At 43.9% G+C, this 17624-nt stretch overlaps 1 protein-coding gene across 1 annotated transcript in view; it reads left to right on the top strand.

The window, feature by feature from the left end:
* The window catches only part of NRAP (nebulin related anchoring protein), a 417859-nt gene that overhangs the window by 156972 nt on the left and 243263 nt on the right, over nt 1–17624 (top strand). Inside the window, exons 14-15 of the mRNA XM_078643841.1 lie at nt 8916–9020; nt 9874–9972. Of these exons, the coding sequence (XP_078499967.1) occupies nt 8916–9020; nt 9874–9972 (204 nt within the window). The remainder of the gene's footprint in view (nt 1–8915; nt 9021–9873; nt 9973–17624) is intronic.

Genomic DNA, 17624 nt, shown 5'->3' with positions numbered 1-17624 from the left:
TTTGTTACTTTCATAATGTGCATGCCTTTTGAGTCGATGCATAGCTGCTGTTTGAGGCTACTGACCCTTAAGGCCATCTTCTTATTTACAATGACATCTGCGCGCCATATCAGTGAACAGGAGGCTTTGACAAGGACACCATCATGTACCCCCTTTTTGCCAGACAAATTAGTGCTTCCGACTGGGGCATCCTTTCTGTTAAAGGTGGTGTCGCCTTTCCATCATGCTTCCCACTTTCTTGTCTCCACCACATTCCTCTAAGGAGGGGAGAAGCTTCATCAGTTGCGGCTTCTAGCTTGTATATCGATCCAGCTTTTTGTAGCATTCACATGTGTTAAGAAGGGAAGGACAGTCCAAAAATAGGCTCTATCCAGATGGATAATTTGGTACATAAAAATAAGCTGTGCCTTGTCCAAGAAGGAGCTTCCTGAGGGCATTCATGCAAATCCTACCAGAGCCAAGGCCACCACTATAGCCCTGGCTAGGGATGTTCTGGAGTGGGATATCTACATTTTCACACTTGCAGGTAGGGCTGTTAGGTCATGTAGGATTTTCTAGTTTGACATCCACGACTCAGGCACTCCACCTTTAGAGAGGTACTGTTTTGTTAAGTTTTTAAAAGATGAGGAATCTGTAGTTAGTAGCATCTGTCAGAAGAACTTTATTACCTTCATTAATGCTCTTCATGGTGGAAACTCTATCAAACCACGGATTTCTCACTGCCTTCCCTCCTTCCTGTTCTGTGGTGTAGACTTCTAGGTGTTAATAAGGTTACATGAGAATTCTACACACTAATTGACTATCTGGATTCATACATGTGGAATACTTTAGTGAAAAGTGATTTAAGCACAAAGGGTTGGCACCTAAATATGGCTCTGTGCCATTACTACCGAAGGCAAGGTGACCACACCAAGGAGTCTGATGGCACCTCCTATTTATGAATGAGTTTGAGAAAAAGTTTCTGTCCATTTTTTGTTTGATTGTATTCAGGAGTGACTGCCATAGAGATGTAACCTGAGTTGTAGCAACCTTAATGTGGGCAATGAGAGGGGCCTCATTGACCTCCCGCCTGCCCCCAGTGGTGTTGACGCTCAGCCAGGCTTCTCACCGTGCACCAAGGCCTGTGTTATAGGCTGTGCTCCCAAAGTGGGCTGTGTGATCACCCTCTCACTGCATCAAGACTCACAGGCACTGAAGATAAATCTGTTAGATGTGAGACAGATATTCAAGCACAAATCCTACTGAGCGCGCGGGCTGGGCTGTGAATAGAATGCCGCTGCCGCGCGACACGCAGGGGAGCATGGGCGGGACAGCGCCCTAGTCCCACACGACGGGCGAGCAGAGCTCGTAGCGCGTCATCCCCTTTGAGCCGCCCTCCTCGCCAACAGCCAATAGGGAGGGCTCGCCTGGGGAAAGGGGCGTTCTTTGACTGAGTTGTGATTTACTCTTTGCCCGTGACTCACAAAGCTTCATTCATTGCAATATAATCTAACTTTAAGCTGATCTTTAGCACGTTTATATAATTAAAAGCAGCAACAACGCTTCCCCAGTACTCAATTGCTTGATTTATCTTTAGAACCGTATCCTTATTATGATCTACTTTAATGCCTGTTGTCCTATACTTTATGTATGACTTCCACCCTGCTCATGAAGTGAATGTGCAGGATGTTGTTAAATAGGTAGGGAAGCCCTTTAAAAAATTGCATAAGCCCTTTGATAAAAGCGCAGTGATAAATACCCATCCTGCTCATGAAAGGATGAGGCGATGCAAACTAGTGGAGTCTCGATGAGCGCAACATCTAATGTGTTGCACTTGTGAACAGCTATTGAGCACTGGAATATCCTTACTAAACAATATTGCTCAGTGAGCCGTTGTCTCATACTTTTGGTTTCCCTTAAATGTGAATCCATGCAAGTGTCATGTCATTATGTTGCCCATTGAACAACCAATGACCTTTTCACACACCTTCAATTCATAAAAAGTGATATTGACCCTCAAGTTGTTCTGTTTCTTCATTGACTTATATTTAAGCAGGATGTGCTTAACTGATGTCGAAGGCCCATGTCTTAGCACCCAGTCACACTGAAAAAGAATGGAATTTTAAGTTCGTACATGACTGGCCTCCATTCAACAGAGATTTGAAGATCATATCCTTCAAGAAGCCCATGCAAGATGTCAACCTTTATTGTAGAAAGAGGGCTTTATCATGATAATCAACAAAAGAATATCTACTGCAGTATTTTCCTCCCAAACCACAAAGTGGAAGACTGCACAATTTACTGTGTAGGTGCAGTGTAGTTGTAGCAACTTATGAGGGTAGAGCAGACCGTTGCGTTTACAATCTACATGTTTGACATGCTGTTTAATGTACAGTGTCTTTTCGAGGGTAAGGTGAATGTGTCCTTTTACGTTTAAATGAAGCCGAGCTACAGCTTACGCATTGTAGGTATTGTTTCTGAAAGACATTGTCAAGAAGGTCATAACCGGCCCATGTTTAGTATCAGAGGCTGGAACCCCAGCCTTAGCAGCGAACGCCAGCCTTAGCAGCGGCGGTACTTTTAGCCTCCGAAAGGCAGTGGATCAGTCAACGTTTTACTTAATTCAGCCCTAGTCCTGCAAAGCTGCTGTGCTCCAATTTTATCCCTCTCCCTCACCAAATGAAGACAGAGTGGTAAGCGTATTGCAAGTGTAGGAGGAATACTTTTAGACTGCTTTATCTGATATCTCAACTGGTTTACTCTTTACTGTTCTCCCTGGTCCCTTCCAGTCCCCTCTCAGGAACTTCTGACATGCTTGTCCATAATCGCAAGGATTTGCAGCTGCACCTCTGGAGCAGGGACGCGAAGGTCCTCTCGGAAGCGGAAACACACCCGCCAACGATGATAGTTAGTTTAGGTCCTGAACACTAAGGGCTCCAGCAGGAGTCACAGCCACTTGCGCGCAGGGTCGGCGAACATGCACCCTAATGGGGCAGTCTTTCAATTTCTTGAGGTCACCGGCGTTCATTTATTTATTTAGGCGTTTTTATATAGCGCAGACTCTACCCGAAGGCGTGAGAGCGCTCCACAATAGGAACAGTAGACGACAGGTGAAAAACTGATAAAAGCAGACGTTAAGTTCATGAGGCAAAGCGATAATTGTGAACAAACATAATAGGCACTTGTTCAAGTAGCAAAGGCAAACAGCATTGAGAAGTAGCATACAGTGTTACAAGTGGAAAGTGACGTGGGCAAATACAAAAAGAGTACTACACACAGGTGCAAGGATAATACTGCTATAAATGGCAAATACTTCACAGGGACCACTACTCTTCCAAAGCAGGATGGGAGCGCTTGGAGGTAGCATGCACATGATAGATGGACATACATTGCGTAAGTGGGTAATGCAGCAGTATACATGAGAGGTTACATGAGTTGGCGAGGGTTACAAGGGATAGGAGTACCACCACCTGTTAGGTGTACCTGCCAGGCCATGCTATAACCATTCCTGGTAATGACCTTGCAGTGTTTAGCCAGGACAGACACTGTCATAATTGTTGCCGCTACTATGTTCACGCAGCAAGTAATTAATACTGATCACAGGGTGATGTCCATAATGCTTTCGCTTTGCTTGGTCACATAAAACAGCATACGCTGGCTCATCGAGCAGATAGTAAGAAAGGTGTACTAATATCACAATTTAATTTGGCCAAAGACAGCATACGCTTGCTCATTAAGCAGATAGTAAGAAAGATGTACTAATAGGACATTTTGTAATAACACCCTTAAGTTCACTGAGGGGAAGGATAGAGCCTGAAAGAGATTTCATGGCACTGAAGGCCTTTTAGCAATTATACCGTATTTACAACATTAAACGGGAAGGACGATTTGACGGTAAATTCTCTGTCATAAAGACTACCATGCCGTGCCCGCATTACGGTTACATGTTACAAAAGAGTACTAAACACAAGTACAAGGATAATACTGCAGCAAAACGGCAGGGACTTAGGAGAGACATGCCTTGACTTTGTTTAACCTACATATAAGTAGAGGCACTGTAAGATTGCCAGATGTCTTTCTCTGTCCTTCTACTTACCCAAATAACGTTTGATGAAGCACTATCCATTCCCTATAGCACTACTCTCCCATTGCAGGCTGGTAGAGCGCTTTTAGTAACATGCACATTACATGTACAATACATTGCATAAGTGGGTAATGACAGCAGTATACATAGTGTTTCATGTGACGGCGAGGGTCACAAGGTACAGGAGTCCCATATCCTTCACAGTCCACGGTGGGACGTTAGAAGGATTCTAGTTTTATGAGCTGCAAGTAACAAGCTACAACAATTACTAATCAGTCTTCTGCATGATACATGAGGGCTTTTTACTGCAGGCATTAACGTTATACCTGCCATACCCATCTCTTTGGTTCCTGGGACCAATATCACCGGTCTTCCATTAGCATCCATAAAATATTGCAAATAACATGCAGAATGCAACAGAGAAGCAGGGCTAAGCAAGGATATGCGGCTCCTCTTGTAGATATTGGCAGGTAAACAGCCTAATCAAACTGCAGGATTCACAAGAGGTGGAGGGCCCTGGGCCAGGTACACTATTATGAGGGCGCCCGAGTCAGTGAATTATGGGTTATTCAGGTCCCAAGGTGGCAAGATCAATGTTGTGGTAACTAGTCCTGTGAGAGTGAGACCTGCCCTCGTAGCACAATTAAGTGCGGGCAGGTTCAGATGGGGCGTAACCATACGATAACCGGGTATCCATTATGTAATAAAGCACTTTGAGGCTAAAACCAGAACAGCACCCTGTGTACAAAGGTGTGTTTTTACCTAAGGGCGTGGCCTAAGAACAGTATCTACGCAATCCCCATTAGAGGTGCGGCTTGTGTAACTAAGGGCGTGTCTACGCAATCCTCATTAGAGGTGCGGCTTATGTAACTAAGGGCGTGTCCTAAGAACGGTTTTAAGATATCTCCATAGTGGTGTGGCAAAGGGGACTATGATAGAGGTGCACGAAACAGCGTCAGAAAGTAGCTAGGTGGGTGGGGGGGCTCTGTCATCGACGGGGGCCTCCTCCAGAGCTGTGGCGGAGTACAGGGCGATCTGGAAGCAGATGGACAGTAGGGGTACCTCTGCGGCAGAAGGATACAGTCTAAATACCTCTGCCTGGCACAGTAAGGGTGCCTGAGCCAAGAAACTGGAGCCGAAGGGGTTCCAGGAAACAGCGTCGGCGCCCCGTTAGTCCTTCGGGCGGTCGGGGGGCCTGAACCGACCGGGGGTGTGCCTCATCGCTCCGCCCTGACAGGGAGGGCGGGGTGTAACGAAATAAAATGGTAATTTACTGCACCGTCTGAGCATCGACTCACCGTGCAAGATGGCTCCTTAGGCATGCGGGTCAGCGAGGGGCTGCCGCATTGGATCGCCTGTAAGATGACCCACCTTATGCTACCTGTTGTACGAAATAAACCTGCAACAGTGCTTTCCCACAAATATGTCTCGTGAGTTTTCCTTGGTATATAAGTGTTAATGTGCGCAGAGCGGAGCGAGCGCTGGCGGTGTGGGCACTAATTGTTCATTCAGTGCGTACATCGGTACTGGCCCATGGGGGTGGCTCGCTTTTTACACAGTGCTACATCAGCGTGCACGCCTCATGCGAGAGGCCTGACGCATGACCTAAAATGGCTAATACTTCACTCAGCAAGACTTCACACTGGTAACAACACACAGCGAAGCATAATTCAGTACAGTTGCATGTAAGGACTTCATGTTTATCTGCAGGGTACACGTGTGACATCTGTGATGCAAGAGAGCCTGCAGCTCCTGTTCTGCGTTGCATCATGTTGCTTTTAAAAGTACCATAGAGCAAAATGACATCTGTCCCCAACTCCTGCCCTTTTTAACGAGTTGACATTTGTTGCCCCCAACATACATTGGAAGCCCACCCACTAGTGTATTTTAAATGTTACACTTTTTAATAAAACAATATACTCATAGTATCATGATAGTAGTGACAATACTTAAACAAACAAGGCACATGTACGGTAATTTGTAAGGGTGGGCTGAACTCCACGGAATCTCGCTGAGATTTTAGGTAACTTAAAACTCTGTGACTACTGCCCACCTCTATTTCTAGTGGGCAAACATAAAGATTGAATAGCGTAGGGCTCAATGATGTTCCTTCAGGGACCCCACACATTAAAGAATGTGAATCTGAGCAGAAGTCTCCTCATATGCTTGAAATCTTCTGTTTTTCAGGAAGGAGGCAAACCATTTGAGACCTAAGCCGGTAATTCAATCCTCTTCCAATCATTGCATTAGAATTGGATGGGATACAGTATCAACGACTGTGTTCAGATCCAATAGTATAACCCCTTTGCAGCTGGGCTAATTCCCCCGCGGCCAGGGGGAGAGGCCGCGCGCAGCACCGCGGTGCGCACGACGAGCTCGGCTCGTCATGCAGCACGGTGGCGCTGTGCTGATGACGAGCTGAGCTCGTCATGACCACGCCCGTTCTAATGGAACACCCATGACAGCAGGGGAATTGAGCTGAGCTCGTCATGAGCACGCAACAGGACAACTGCATCTGATCCACCTTGATCAGGGATAATTTCAGCTGTTCAGTGACCCTAACAGAACTGTTTCCGTACTACTTCCAGGACGGAAGCACGTTTAGGTTGGATATAAAAGTTTGCAATTCTCCAAGAATGAGGTGAGATGTTTGTTAACAAATTTCTCTACGATGTTGCTGATGCCAGGGATTAAGGAGATTGGCCTGTAGTTTTCAGCTTGTGTAGGATATAAGGATGGTTTCTTAAGCATAGGTCTCACAATTGCATGTTTCCAGGCAGACAGAATGTTGCGACTCTCCAGTGAGTGGTTTAAAATGTTGGTCAAGACCAGGATTACATTTCCACCTTTCATAAATATGTCAGGAGGTGCTGGATCTAACGGGGTTTCAGATTTTACAGTTTTTATGAGCCCTTCAATGTCTTCCTTTCTGACCTCATGGAAAGCTGACAGTTTCTCCTTTGTTATCCCATCTGGATGAGGTTTGTTGGCAACACCATTAGTGTCTATTTCCCCTGCCAGAGTGGCACAGATACTATTAACTTTTTCAAGAAAATGATTTGTTAGCTTGTTACAGCGAGACTCAGATGGTGAGGGCCTGGACTGATTCACTGGTCAGTTTTATGAAAGAGTTGTACATTTTCACTAGCTAATATTGAAAACTCACATCACTATCTTTGAATATCAGATGTAAACACATTTTGAATTTGGAGCAGTGTCCCTGTGCACTGTCAGTGAACTGGCCAAAGAAGGCATGAAAGATCTAAAATTGGATCATAAATTTAAAGCTGTTTCAAACAAACCTCCACAAAATACGTTTGGGAGAGGGCCCCCAAAATCCTTAACCTGATGCGTGCGGGCGGAATTCCGCTCGTACGCTGAGAATTTGTAAAGTGCATGTTACATGACGAGCTGGGCTCGTCATGAGCGTGCGAGGAGGCTACCTCATGACGAGCCCAGCTCGTCATCAGCGTCGAAGGGGTTAATATGTCCCTGCAAAACATCTGAGCAAACATATCTATAATTATACACGTTTATAAGACAAGGTTAGTACCAAACCCACTATCTACATTGCTACATCTATGGATTCAAGACAAATGCTAGTGGGGTTTGATACACCAACCAGTTACTCTCTTTATACATCTTTCATTTCATAACAAAAGTTATTTTCTTAAAACATACCTCACGCAGTCAGGCCTCATAGCTTAGTCATAGCTATGCCTTTCTTTTACCTACTAGTGACTTTACAAGTTTTTTTCATCACACTTTTATGAGTGTATATGTTATTTTTACTGAGGATCCAAGCTTTTTTCTGACATGGACACTAGAGGTGTAATCAAGAGATGCTGTATATGAGGGATGGGGTTGATATGGTTAATGGATGTACAGAAAGTTGTCACCTGACTTGGCAGCTCAATTAATTTTGTCATGTTTAACAAAGAACAATTAGAAAGAGGGAACTGATAAAGGGATAAGATGATGTTCCCTCCTGAAATAGATTTCATGGTTCAGAAGAGAGAGGTGAGAAGAGAGAATCAACAGCCTTTCAGTCTAATATTAATGACACAGAGCTTGCAATCTATATTTTCATTGTCTAGAGGCAGATCTGTCAGCACGGTCTGTTCACCTTCTTAAAGCTAACAATTAATCCTAGAAGGATGAATACTTTAAAAGTTTGAGAATCTGCTTGAAGCTCCTTCTGGAGAGGGAGAAATGGCATCTAAAGAAGGCATGCAACACTCATTTCAGGACCTTAGGTTCTCTGCTAAAATGTCTACAAATCCCAACTTCTGTTGTCTCATTTTGCCATGATGGTAAAGGTGACTACTTTAGCACTGGCTTCTGAGATTATAAAATGAGCATGCTAGAGCAAACAATTCCTCTGCCCTATGTTGCTCTGCTGTAACACATTTTTCATCTTTACGCCATTTCTAAAAGACACTGACGATGACTGTGAGAGAAGACTATTTGGAGCCTTAGCCTATGTAGAGGACTATTAGCTGCCCCGTCAAAGAGGCTAACAATGCATTCGATATATATGATTGGCAATGATTTGTTCTAGAGAAACAACATGAACATACCAGGAGAATCTAAGGTTTACCCTAGTGGATTATTTGCTTCATTTCAACCTTTTAGCAGTTTTTGATGAAGACAATTTGAAGGTCACAGAGGTATTGATGCACCCAAGTGCAATGGAATTTGTATTTGTGGTAAAAGCCATCTTAAAGATGCGCTAAATATCTCAGAAATCTTGTGAGCATCTTCAGATTCTCGCTAGTGCAAAATAGCCCTGACTGAGATATGTGATGGCTGGTGTAAAAATCAAAAATCTCTAAATTTGTTTGACTTTCAGATTGCCTACAAATCAGACACCGGTAATGATGATGTGGACTACAACTATCCAGCTACACTTGCGCCTTCATATCAGACAACAAGAAAGCTGGTGCCATTAAAAGATGTAAGAATGAGATTTGTTCCAGCATTTTATTTCACACTGAGAAACATAGCTTGAACTTGTATGTACCTGCCATGTCAAAATGTACTTGAGCTTCTAAGGTTACGTATTGTCTTTTCATTTGTAGCAGAGAAGATGGGTAATATGTTGTAACCATTCATATCAGAGGGAGTTTTTTAGAATATCAAAATGACTAGGAAGTAACTTTAAACATGGATATATGAGATTTGCTTGGTATCAGAAGTGGCTGTAACACAGCCATGACTCCTCTCAAATTGTATATCACTAATTTAGTCCAAATAGGTAGTAGAGAGTTGATGCCTTATGAAAATTTACATTGGTGCACTCAATGACCTTGACTGCCACTCCTTTAACTTGAACACTAAATCAATCATGATAATTGCTCTGAACTGTTATTAACTCCGTTTGTCTCTGGGCCCCATAGTGCTAGAACAGTAGTTACAATTATAAATTTGCCAAGTCAAAGTAATGCCAGGTAGAGGTAATGGCCAGGACCAGTATGATGGTAGGGTTGTAGCAGTGATCGGTCACTGTAGTATATGTCAATGTGGTGACTTACTTCAATTCAATTCCATTGATGGGAAAGACCAGATACAGGACAGTGGCAAGCGTCTTAACCATCTGCCAAGATCCCCATCACAACTGACACGAATTGCCACTTTTACGGGTTGTATCAAAATAAAAGCAATCTCCTCAATGATGCTCTCTAAATGTTTTATGTTATGCTGAGTTGCGTTATGTTTGGTTTGGTTATTATACTAAAGTTGACCGGAATGAAGAACAGGCTCTTTGTGACAGGTTTTCTGAAAGTATCTTCTTATTGTGCCTATTCTAGGTGAACTACCGTCAGAACATTGACAAAGTGAAGTACAGCTCATTGACTAATACTCCAGGAATGATACAAGCCAAAATAAATGCACAGCAGCTGAGTAATGTAAGTATTACTGTTCAGTTCAGATACTTTTAGAGTTAGAAATGCAGCAATATGCACATTCCACAACCCTACTGTCATTTGGAATATGTGTGTGGTGGTGGGGGATACCGGGGGGAGGTGCCTAGTACAACGTTTTTTCACGTTCTTGAAGACTGTCACATTATTTGGGTCTCTGTTAGGGTGCTCGTATGCCTGCTAACCAACAATGCTGTAAATGTGCATGCAATCTGCAGTTGTTTTAGGTCAATATAAAATCTTTCAAATTATTTACATTTTGCCAATGCATGTACATTTTAAAGTCAACATCATAAAGAAAGGTTTGCTATGATCTGTTAATTTCCTGTTTTCTTATGCATGTAATGCTGACCATAGCTCTACATGGCTTGCATGATTTGTTGTCGAATTTACATTTGTATGCTTGACTGCTCTCAACATCCAGTGTGTAAGCCTTACTATCCACTGTTAATAATGGAAAGAACAAAAATTACATCACATCAGTTACAATTAATTAAGGGGAAAATGTATTATCCTAAAGAAATATGTTCCTATATTTATGCTATTTCCCCTTCTCTGCATTGTTTCATTGTCATACTACTATCTATAAGTTGTTATACCCATGCCATAGATTCCAGAATGCAAATTGTTCAATCTGGATGACATTTCTAAGGGTGGGCGGAATTTGTGTAGTCGCGCTACGCAAAGGTCTGCGAAACTGTAAAAAATCATCGCGAGCACGCAAAAGTTCCACAAACACGCAGAATTGCTTGTTCCGCCTATTCACAATGCTTTTTTCCTGCTCGCGAATGCTGGTTGCCTGCTCGGGGAGAAATATCTTGTGAACACGCATTTTGAAAACTTGAACAAGCAAAAAATTCTGCGAAACCGCAGATCACAGGATTTTTGGCAATTTTACTTTCTACGCGGAATGCGAAATTACCCAAATTCCACAAATTCCGTGAATTTACCGCCCAGGTCTAGAAATTTCCATAGAATTAGATAATTCTTCAAGTGTTGCTAATCACACCTTGCAGTTGCACTGTGGTGGCACCGTCCTATCATCTGTAACACCAGAAAATGTGAGCACTGTGCCCTGGAACAAAGTCCCATGGACGTTCTTCCCGAAAGCAATAAATGTTATCTGGAACTCAAACCATATTGGACAATCCCTCTTTTTAACTGTGTAATGACAGTTTACACAACACCATAGTGAGTCATGTAACAACATTTATTTTATATTGCTTGTCCATTTCCATGTGGTTTTATTCCAGTATCCAACAGCAAAAGTCATATGATCACTTTTACTGTTGTGTCAGAATGAGCTGATCCAGACTGAACTCGGAGTGGTTCTTTTGGATCCAGAAACAATGTTGATTGATTTGGTTGTGGTTCCTGTAGGCATTTATGTTGTATAAAGGTGTCATTCTATAATTCTGCATTAGCCACCTGCACTATACCAATCATCTGTCGTGAGAGTTTTAGTAAATGTGGCCATTCTCTAAGCCCTTCTAAGCCTTTACTGTCAAGCACAAGACAAAAGTGTCTATTATCACCTCTCTTTTTTTTTATTTTTATTCAGCAATTCATTGACAAAGTGGTCCAAAATCAATCTATTGCTGCCTTTCTACTAGGATTGCAGAGACAAAGGTTTTACTCTATGCGAATAAGGCAGTGATAGTAGCCTCTAATATTGCAAATACTGGTATTGTTGCTAAATCGTTAGTCAAGAAATTCTGGCATCACCATGGGCGCTAGTTAAACATGGCAGTCGGCCATCATGAAATTGAGCTCCTCAGATAGTCAACCTGAAAACTGTATATAGCAAAGTGTATCCGGGGATCAAACTTTGTGTTTCAGTTCTGGATATATTGAAATTAATTGAAGAAGAATGACCTAAAAAATAGAACTGTCTTCAGCAGCAGATGTAATGCAGTTATGAGGATAACTCTTGCTTGGTTTCTTTCTTTTCTCTACTCCTCCACTTTATGTCTCAAAATATTTTTCTTCATCTGCAGGCGCATATTTTAAACTTTCATTGCTCTCAGTTAACTGGGGTGACTGGTAATACCAGATTTTGAATCGTATATTTGGACTATTGAATTTTGAAACTGATCTGAACCAAAGTTTAGAGTCTTATTTTTACAGTAATAATATCACAAACAATGTAAATTGTAGATACTGGACATAACAACCATAGGATGTCTAAATAGCATTCGATTTCATTATCAGGGTTTGCTCGATTATGTCTAAAGGAATTGTTTCCATTTGAGAGCAAGATGCACAACCTAAGTGATGGATGGAATGGAAGTAAGCATATAGACTCTTACCCAGTTGTGTCCAAACCAAATAAATTATCTTAAGATTCCATGGAACACTCAGCCACTAAACTCAGAAGCAATTTTGGAAGACGTTTTGAGCAAGACTTGGTCTCTGTTGGAAGCATGGATGAAACCCTGCAGTGTTGAAATAAGACACCTTTTTGCACATATGCAGATTAATATCAGCCACACTATTGATTAAATAATTAGTAGTTGGTCGAAAAACTTGCAGGTAGCTATAGACGATATTGATACTATTTAACTGCTTAGGAAAGTGTATACAATCAATGGCGTAACAAAACTTGAGGACCCCCCTGCAAGGTCCATGGAGGGCCCCCTCTGGATTCAACCAGGTGCCCACAGGCTAGGGTACTCTGTCGAGGGGACCCCCTGGGGCTCGGGGACCCGCCCGCACCACGGGGGCTGCGGGGCGTGTGTTACGCTACTGCATACAATGTTAATTGCTGCCCATTTTGGAGCATAGCGGTGGACACAGAGTAAAAGGTTGCTTTATTGAAGGCTGGAGAAGACGTTATATAATATACTAGACACTTTTGTTCCTCCTTATCCCCATATGGTTCATCCCTCGAGGGTACAAACCTTGTCTTATTTGTACAACCGCAAAAAAAGTATTATATTACCACAGCATTTTTTAACAAAACATATATATATATATATATATATATATATATATATATATCCAAACATCACAAGTTGCCCTGCATAGAGACGCCAACACGGAAGTAGGTATCACCTTCTTTATTTGCAGGCAGTAGGCAAAATGCGAAGACACATTTCCAGCAAGTCGCCAAACGTTTCGGGCTCCATGCCCTTGTTCACTGGCGTGTGTTGAAAGTCCCGGCAGCTGTGTGGACTTATTACCATATAACTCCGCTCATGTTGGGACTTCAAAATGCAGAGTTGCTTTGTGGGTCAGGTAGTCCTACTTAACCCAAAGTGGGTGCTCAGGGTGTTTTCAAACACTCATATCAATCCCAAGTGGGTGCCAAAGAAAAGGGAAAACACACTGTGCCTGCCAATGTTCATTCCTGCAAAGTTCGGCACTTACTTCCCCTCAAAGCACCCGTGTTGTCAGGCGCTGCAGGCCCGCTGGATATGCGGGGGGGCATCTCTGCGGCAAGGCGCGCCGCTCTTTAAATCCAAACATCACAAGTTGCCCTGCATAGAGACGCCAACACGGAAGTAGGTATCACCTTCTTTATTTGCAGGCAGTAGGCAAAATGCGAAGACACATTTCCAGCAAGTCGCCAAACGTTTCGGGCTCCATGCCCTTGTTCACTGGCGTGTGTTGAAAGTCCCGGCAGCTGTGTAGACTTATTACCATATAACTCGGCCCATGTTGGGACTTCAAAATGCAGAGTTGCTTTGTGGGTCAGGTAGTCCTACTTAACCCAAAGTGGGTGCTCCAGGTGTTTTCAAACACTCATATCAATCCCAAGTGGGTGCCAAAGAAAAGGGAAAACACACTGTGCCTGCCAATGTTCATTCCTTCAAAGTTCGGCACTTACTTCCCCTCAAAGCGCCCGTGTTGTCAGGCGCTGCAGGCCCGCTGGATATGCGGGGGGCATCTCTGCGGCGAGGCGCGCCGCTCTTTAAATCCAAACATCACAAGTTGCCCTGCATAGAGACGCCAACACGGAAGTAGGTATCACCTTCTTTATTTGCAGGCAGTAGGCAAAATGCGAAGACACATTTCCAGCAAGTCGCCAAACGTTTCGGGCTCCATGCCCTTGTTCACTGGCGTGTGTTGAAAGTCCCGGCAGCTGTGTGGACTTATTACCATATAACTCCGCCCATGTTGGGACTTCAAAATGCAGAGTTGCTTTGTGGGCCAGGTGGTCCTACTTAACCCAAAGTGGGTGCTCCGGGTGTTTTCAAACACTCATATCAATCCCAAGTGGGTGCCAAAGAAAAGGGAAAACACACTGGGCCTGCCAAAGTTCATTCCTGCAAAGTTCGGCACTTACTTCCCCTCAAAGCGCCCGTGTTGTCAGGCGCTGCAGGCCCGCTGGATATGCGGGGGGCATCGCTGCGGCGAGGCACGCCGCTCTTTAAATCCAAACATCACAAGTTGCCCTGCATAGAGACGCCAACTCGGAAGTAGGTATCACCTTCTTTATTTGCAGGCAGTAGGCAAAATGCGAAGACACATTTCCAGCAAGTCGCCAAAAGTTTCGGGCTCCATGCCCTTGTTCACTGGCGTGTGTTGAAAGTCCCGGCAGCTGTGTGGACTTATTACCATATAACTCCGCCCATGTTGGGACTTCAAAATGCAGAGTTGCTTTGTGGGTCAGGTAGTCCTACTTAACCCAAAGTGGGTGCTCCGGGTGTTTTCAAACACTCATATCAATCCCAAGTGGGTGCCAAAGAAAAGGGAAAACACACTGTGCCTGCCAATGTTCATTCCTGCAAAGTTCGGCACTTACTTCCCCTCAAAGCGCCCGTGTTGTCAGGCGCTGCAGTCCTGCTGGATATGCGGGGGGCATCTCTGCGGCGAGGCGCGCCGCTCTTTAAATCCAAACATCACAAGTTGCCCTGCATAGAGACGCCAACACGGAAGTAGGTATCACCTTCTTTATTTGCAGGCAGTAGGCAAAATGCGAAGACACATTTCCAGCAAGTCGCCAAACGTTTCGGGCTCCATGCCCTTGTTCACTGGCGTGTGTTGAAAGTCCCGGCAGATGTGTGGACTTATTACCATATAAATCCGCCCATGTTGGGACTTCAAAATGCAGAGTTGCTTTGTGGGTCAGGTAGTCCTACTTAACCCAAAGTGGGTGCTCCGGGTGTTTTCAAACACTCATAACAATCCCAAGTGGGTGCCAAAGAAAAGGGAAAACACACTGTGCCTGCCAATGTTCATTCCTGCAAAGTTCGGCACTTACTTCCCCTCAAAGCGCCCGTGTTGTCAGGCGCTGCAGGCCTGCTGGATATGCGGGGGGCATCTCTGCGGCGAGGCGCACCGCTCTTTAAATCCAAACATCACAAGTTGCCCTGCATAGAGACGCCAACACGGAAGTAGGTATCACCTTCTTTATTTGCAGGCAGTAGGCAAAATGCGAAGACACATTTCCAGCAAGTCGCCAAACGTTTCGGGCTCCATGCCCTTGTTCACTGGCGTGTGTTGAAAGTCCCGGCAGCTGTGTGGACTTATTACCATATAACTCCGCCCATGTTGGGACTTCAAAATGCAGAGTTGCTTTGTGGGTCAGGTTGTCCTACTTAACCCAAAGTGGGTGCTCCGGGTGTTTTCAAACACTCATATCAATCCCAATTGGGTGCCAAAGAAAAGGGAAAACACACTGTGCCTGCCAATGTTCATTCCTGCAAAGTTCGGCACTTACTTCCCCTCAAAGCGCCCGTGTTGTCAGGCGCTGCAGGCCCGCTGGATATGCGGGGGGGGCATCTCTGTGGCGAGGCGCGCCGCTCTTTAAATCCAAACATCACAAGTTGCCCTGCATAGAGACGCCAACACGGAAGTAGGTATCAATCCCCACTTGGGATTGATATGAGTGTTTGAAAACACCCGGAGCACCCACTTTGGGTTAAGTAGGACTACCTGACCCACAAAGCAACTCTGCATTTTGAAGTCCCAACATGGGGGGAGTTATATGGTAATAAGTCCACACAGCTGCCGGGAATTTCAACACACGCCAGTGAACAAGGGCATGGAGCCTGAAACGTTTGGCGACTTGCTGGAAATGTGTCTTTGTATTTTGTCTACTGCCTGCAAATAAAGAAGGTGATACCTACTTCCGTGTTGGCGTCTCTATGCAGGGCAACTTGTGATGTTTGGATATATATATATATATATATATATATATATATATAGATATAGATATTCTGTGAAAAAACACAGATTTTAGGGACGTTATAGTTAGGTGGACATTTTACTTGTACAAAACCAGAGAAATTCTGCCATTTACAGTTAGTTGAGCTAACTATAACTCGCGCCCCTGCAATGCACTGCTGATGACATCACATATTAGATCATTCATGCCAAGGTAAGTGGCATCACTGATGACATCACTGATGACATCTCAAATGACATCACTGAAGACATCACTGATGACATCATCCAATGACTGTGTGTTTCTGTAAAGTTTAAATATCTTGTATATATATAAATGCCAAGGTGTATTGAAGAATGAGTGGGTGTATGAGTGTCTGAATGGATGATTTAGTAGGTGCGTGACTGACTGTGTAAGTGAGTGATTAAACGTGTCTTACTGAATGCATAGGTTAGTGACTAAACTGTGTGAATGTCTGTGTCAGTCTGTTAGTTGGTGTGTAAGCGGCTGCATTTCTAGTGAGTAGCTACATGAGTGTCTATATGGGTTATTGATTGTTTGTCTGAGTATCTTTATGGGTGCCTGAGTGTCTATGTGGGTGGGTGAGGAGTGTGTGATTCTGTGCATAGATGTGTCAGTGGGTGATTCACTGGGTGTATGGGTTAAAGAAGGCGTGTTTTAAGAGCTGTATGGGTGGGTGAGTGTGTGTATGGGTGTGTTGGTGAGTGAATAGATGTCAGCAGTGGCCCACAGCCACGTGTATTTGGCTCACGATGCACAGCGCTAGTGACACCAGGGCAGTTGTTGGTAGTGTACGAACACCTCCGTAACAATGATCCTTTTTTCTCCGCCAAGATGCAAAGCGACATCCTCTTAGGCCTCTCATTGCGTGCAATGATGTGTATTTATTTATTTTATTTTATTTTGAAGGTTTTATATAGCGTGAACACGGCCATTGCGGGTATCAGAGCACTCTACCAGTGAGGTAATTAAACAAAGGAGACAATGTACATAAGAAACCTAGTATTTCGAAATAAAGTCTTAAGTTCCTGCTGGTTGTTCTAAGAGTCCACATCAATGTTCAAGTGAATTTCGACATGAGAAGAGATTTGACTTCTTTTTTGAAGTAGGCAGTTGAAGGGTTAAGTCTGGTTTCTGGGGGTAGTGCATTCCAAATCTTTGGAGCAATACCAGAGAAAGCCGGTTATAAGTTTTCTTCTTGGAAAATCTTTGAGGCTTTAGAAGAAGGTTGCTGGCACTCCTGGATAATCTGTTTCCACACAAAAGTTCCAGTTTCTGGGTCAGATACCTCGGGTGTTGTGATGTATAGCTTTATGCGTCATGCAGGTGATTTTTTTATTGAATTCTTGCTTCGAAGGGTAGCCAATTGAAAGCTTTGAAGTCAGGGGAGATGTGGCTATTTCTTTTGGAGCCTGTGATGAGCCTGGCCGCTGAGCTGAGTGATGCTCTTAGGGGGGCAGTTGTAGATTAGGGAGTCCACAGAGAGTTGCACTACCTTATTCTA

Source organism: Lissotriton helveticus, chromosome 5_1 (genome assembly GCF_964261635.1).
Source record: "Lissotriton helveticus chromosome 5_1, aLisHel1.1, whole genome shotgun sequence".
NCBI lineage: Eukaryota > Metazoa > Chordata > Amphibia > Caudata > Salamandridae > Lissotriton > Lissotriton helveticus.
This window is presented reverse-complemented; position numbering and strand designations above follow the sequence as displayed.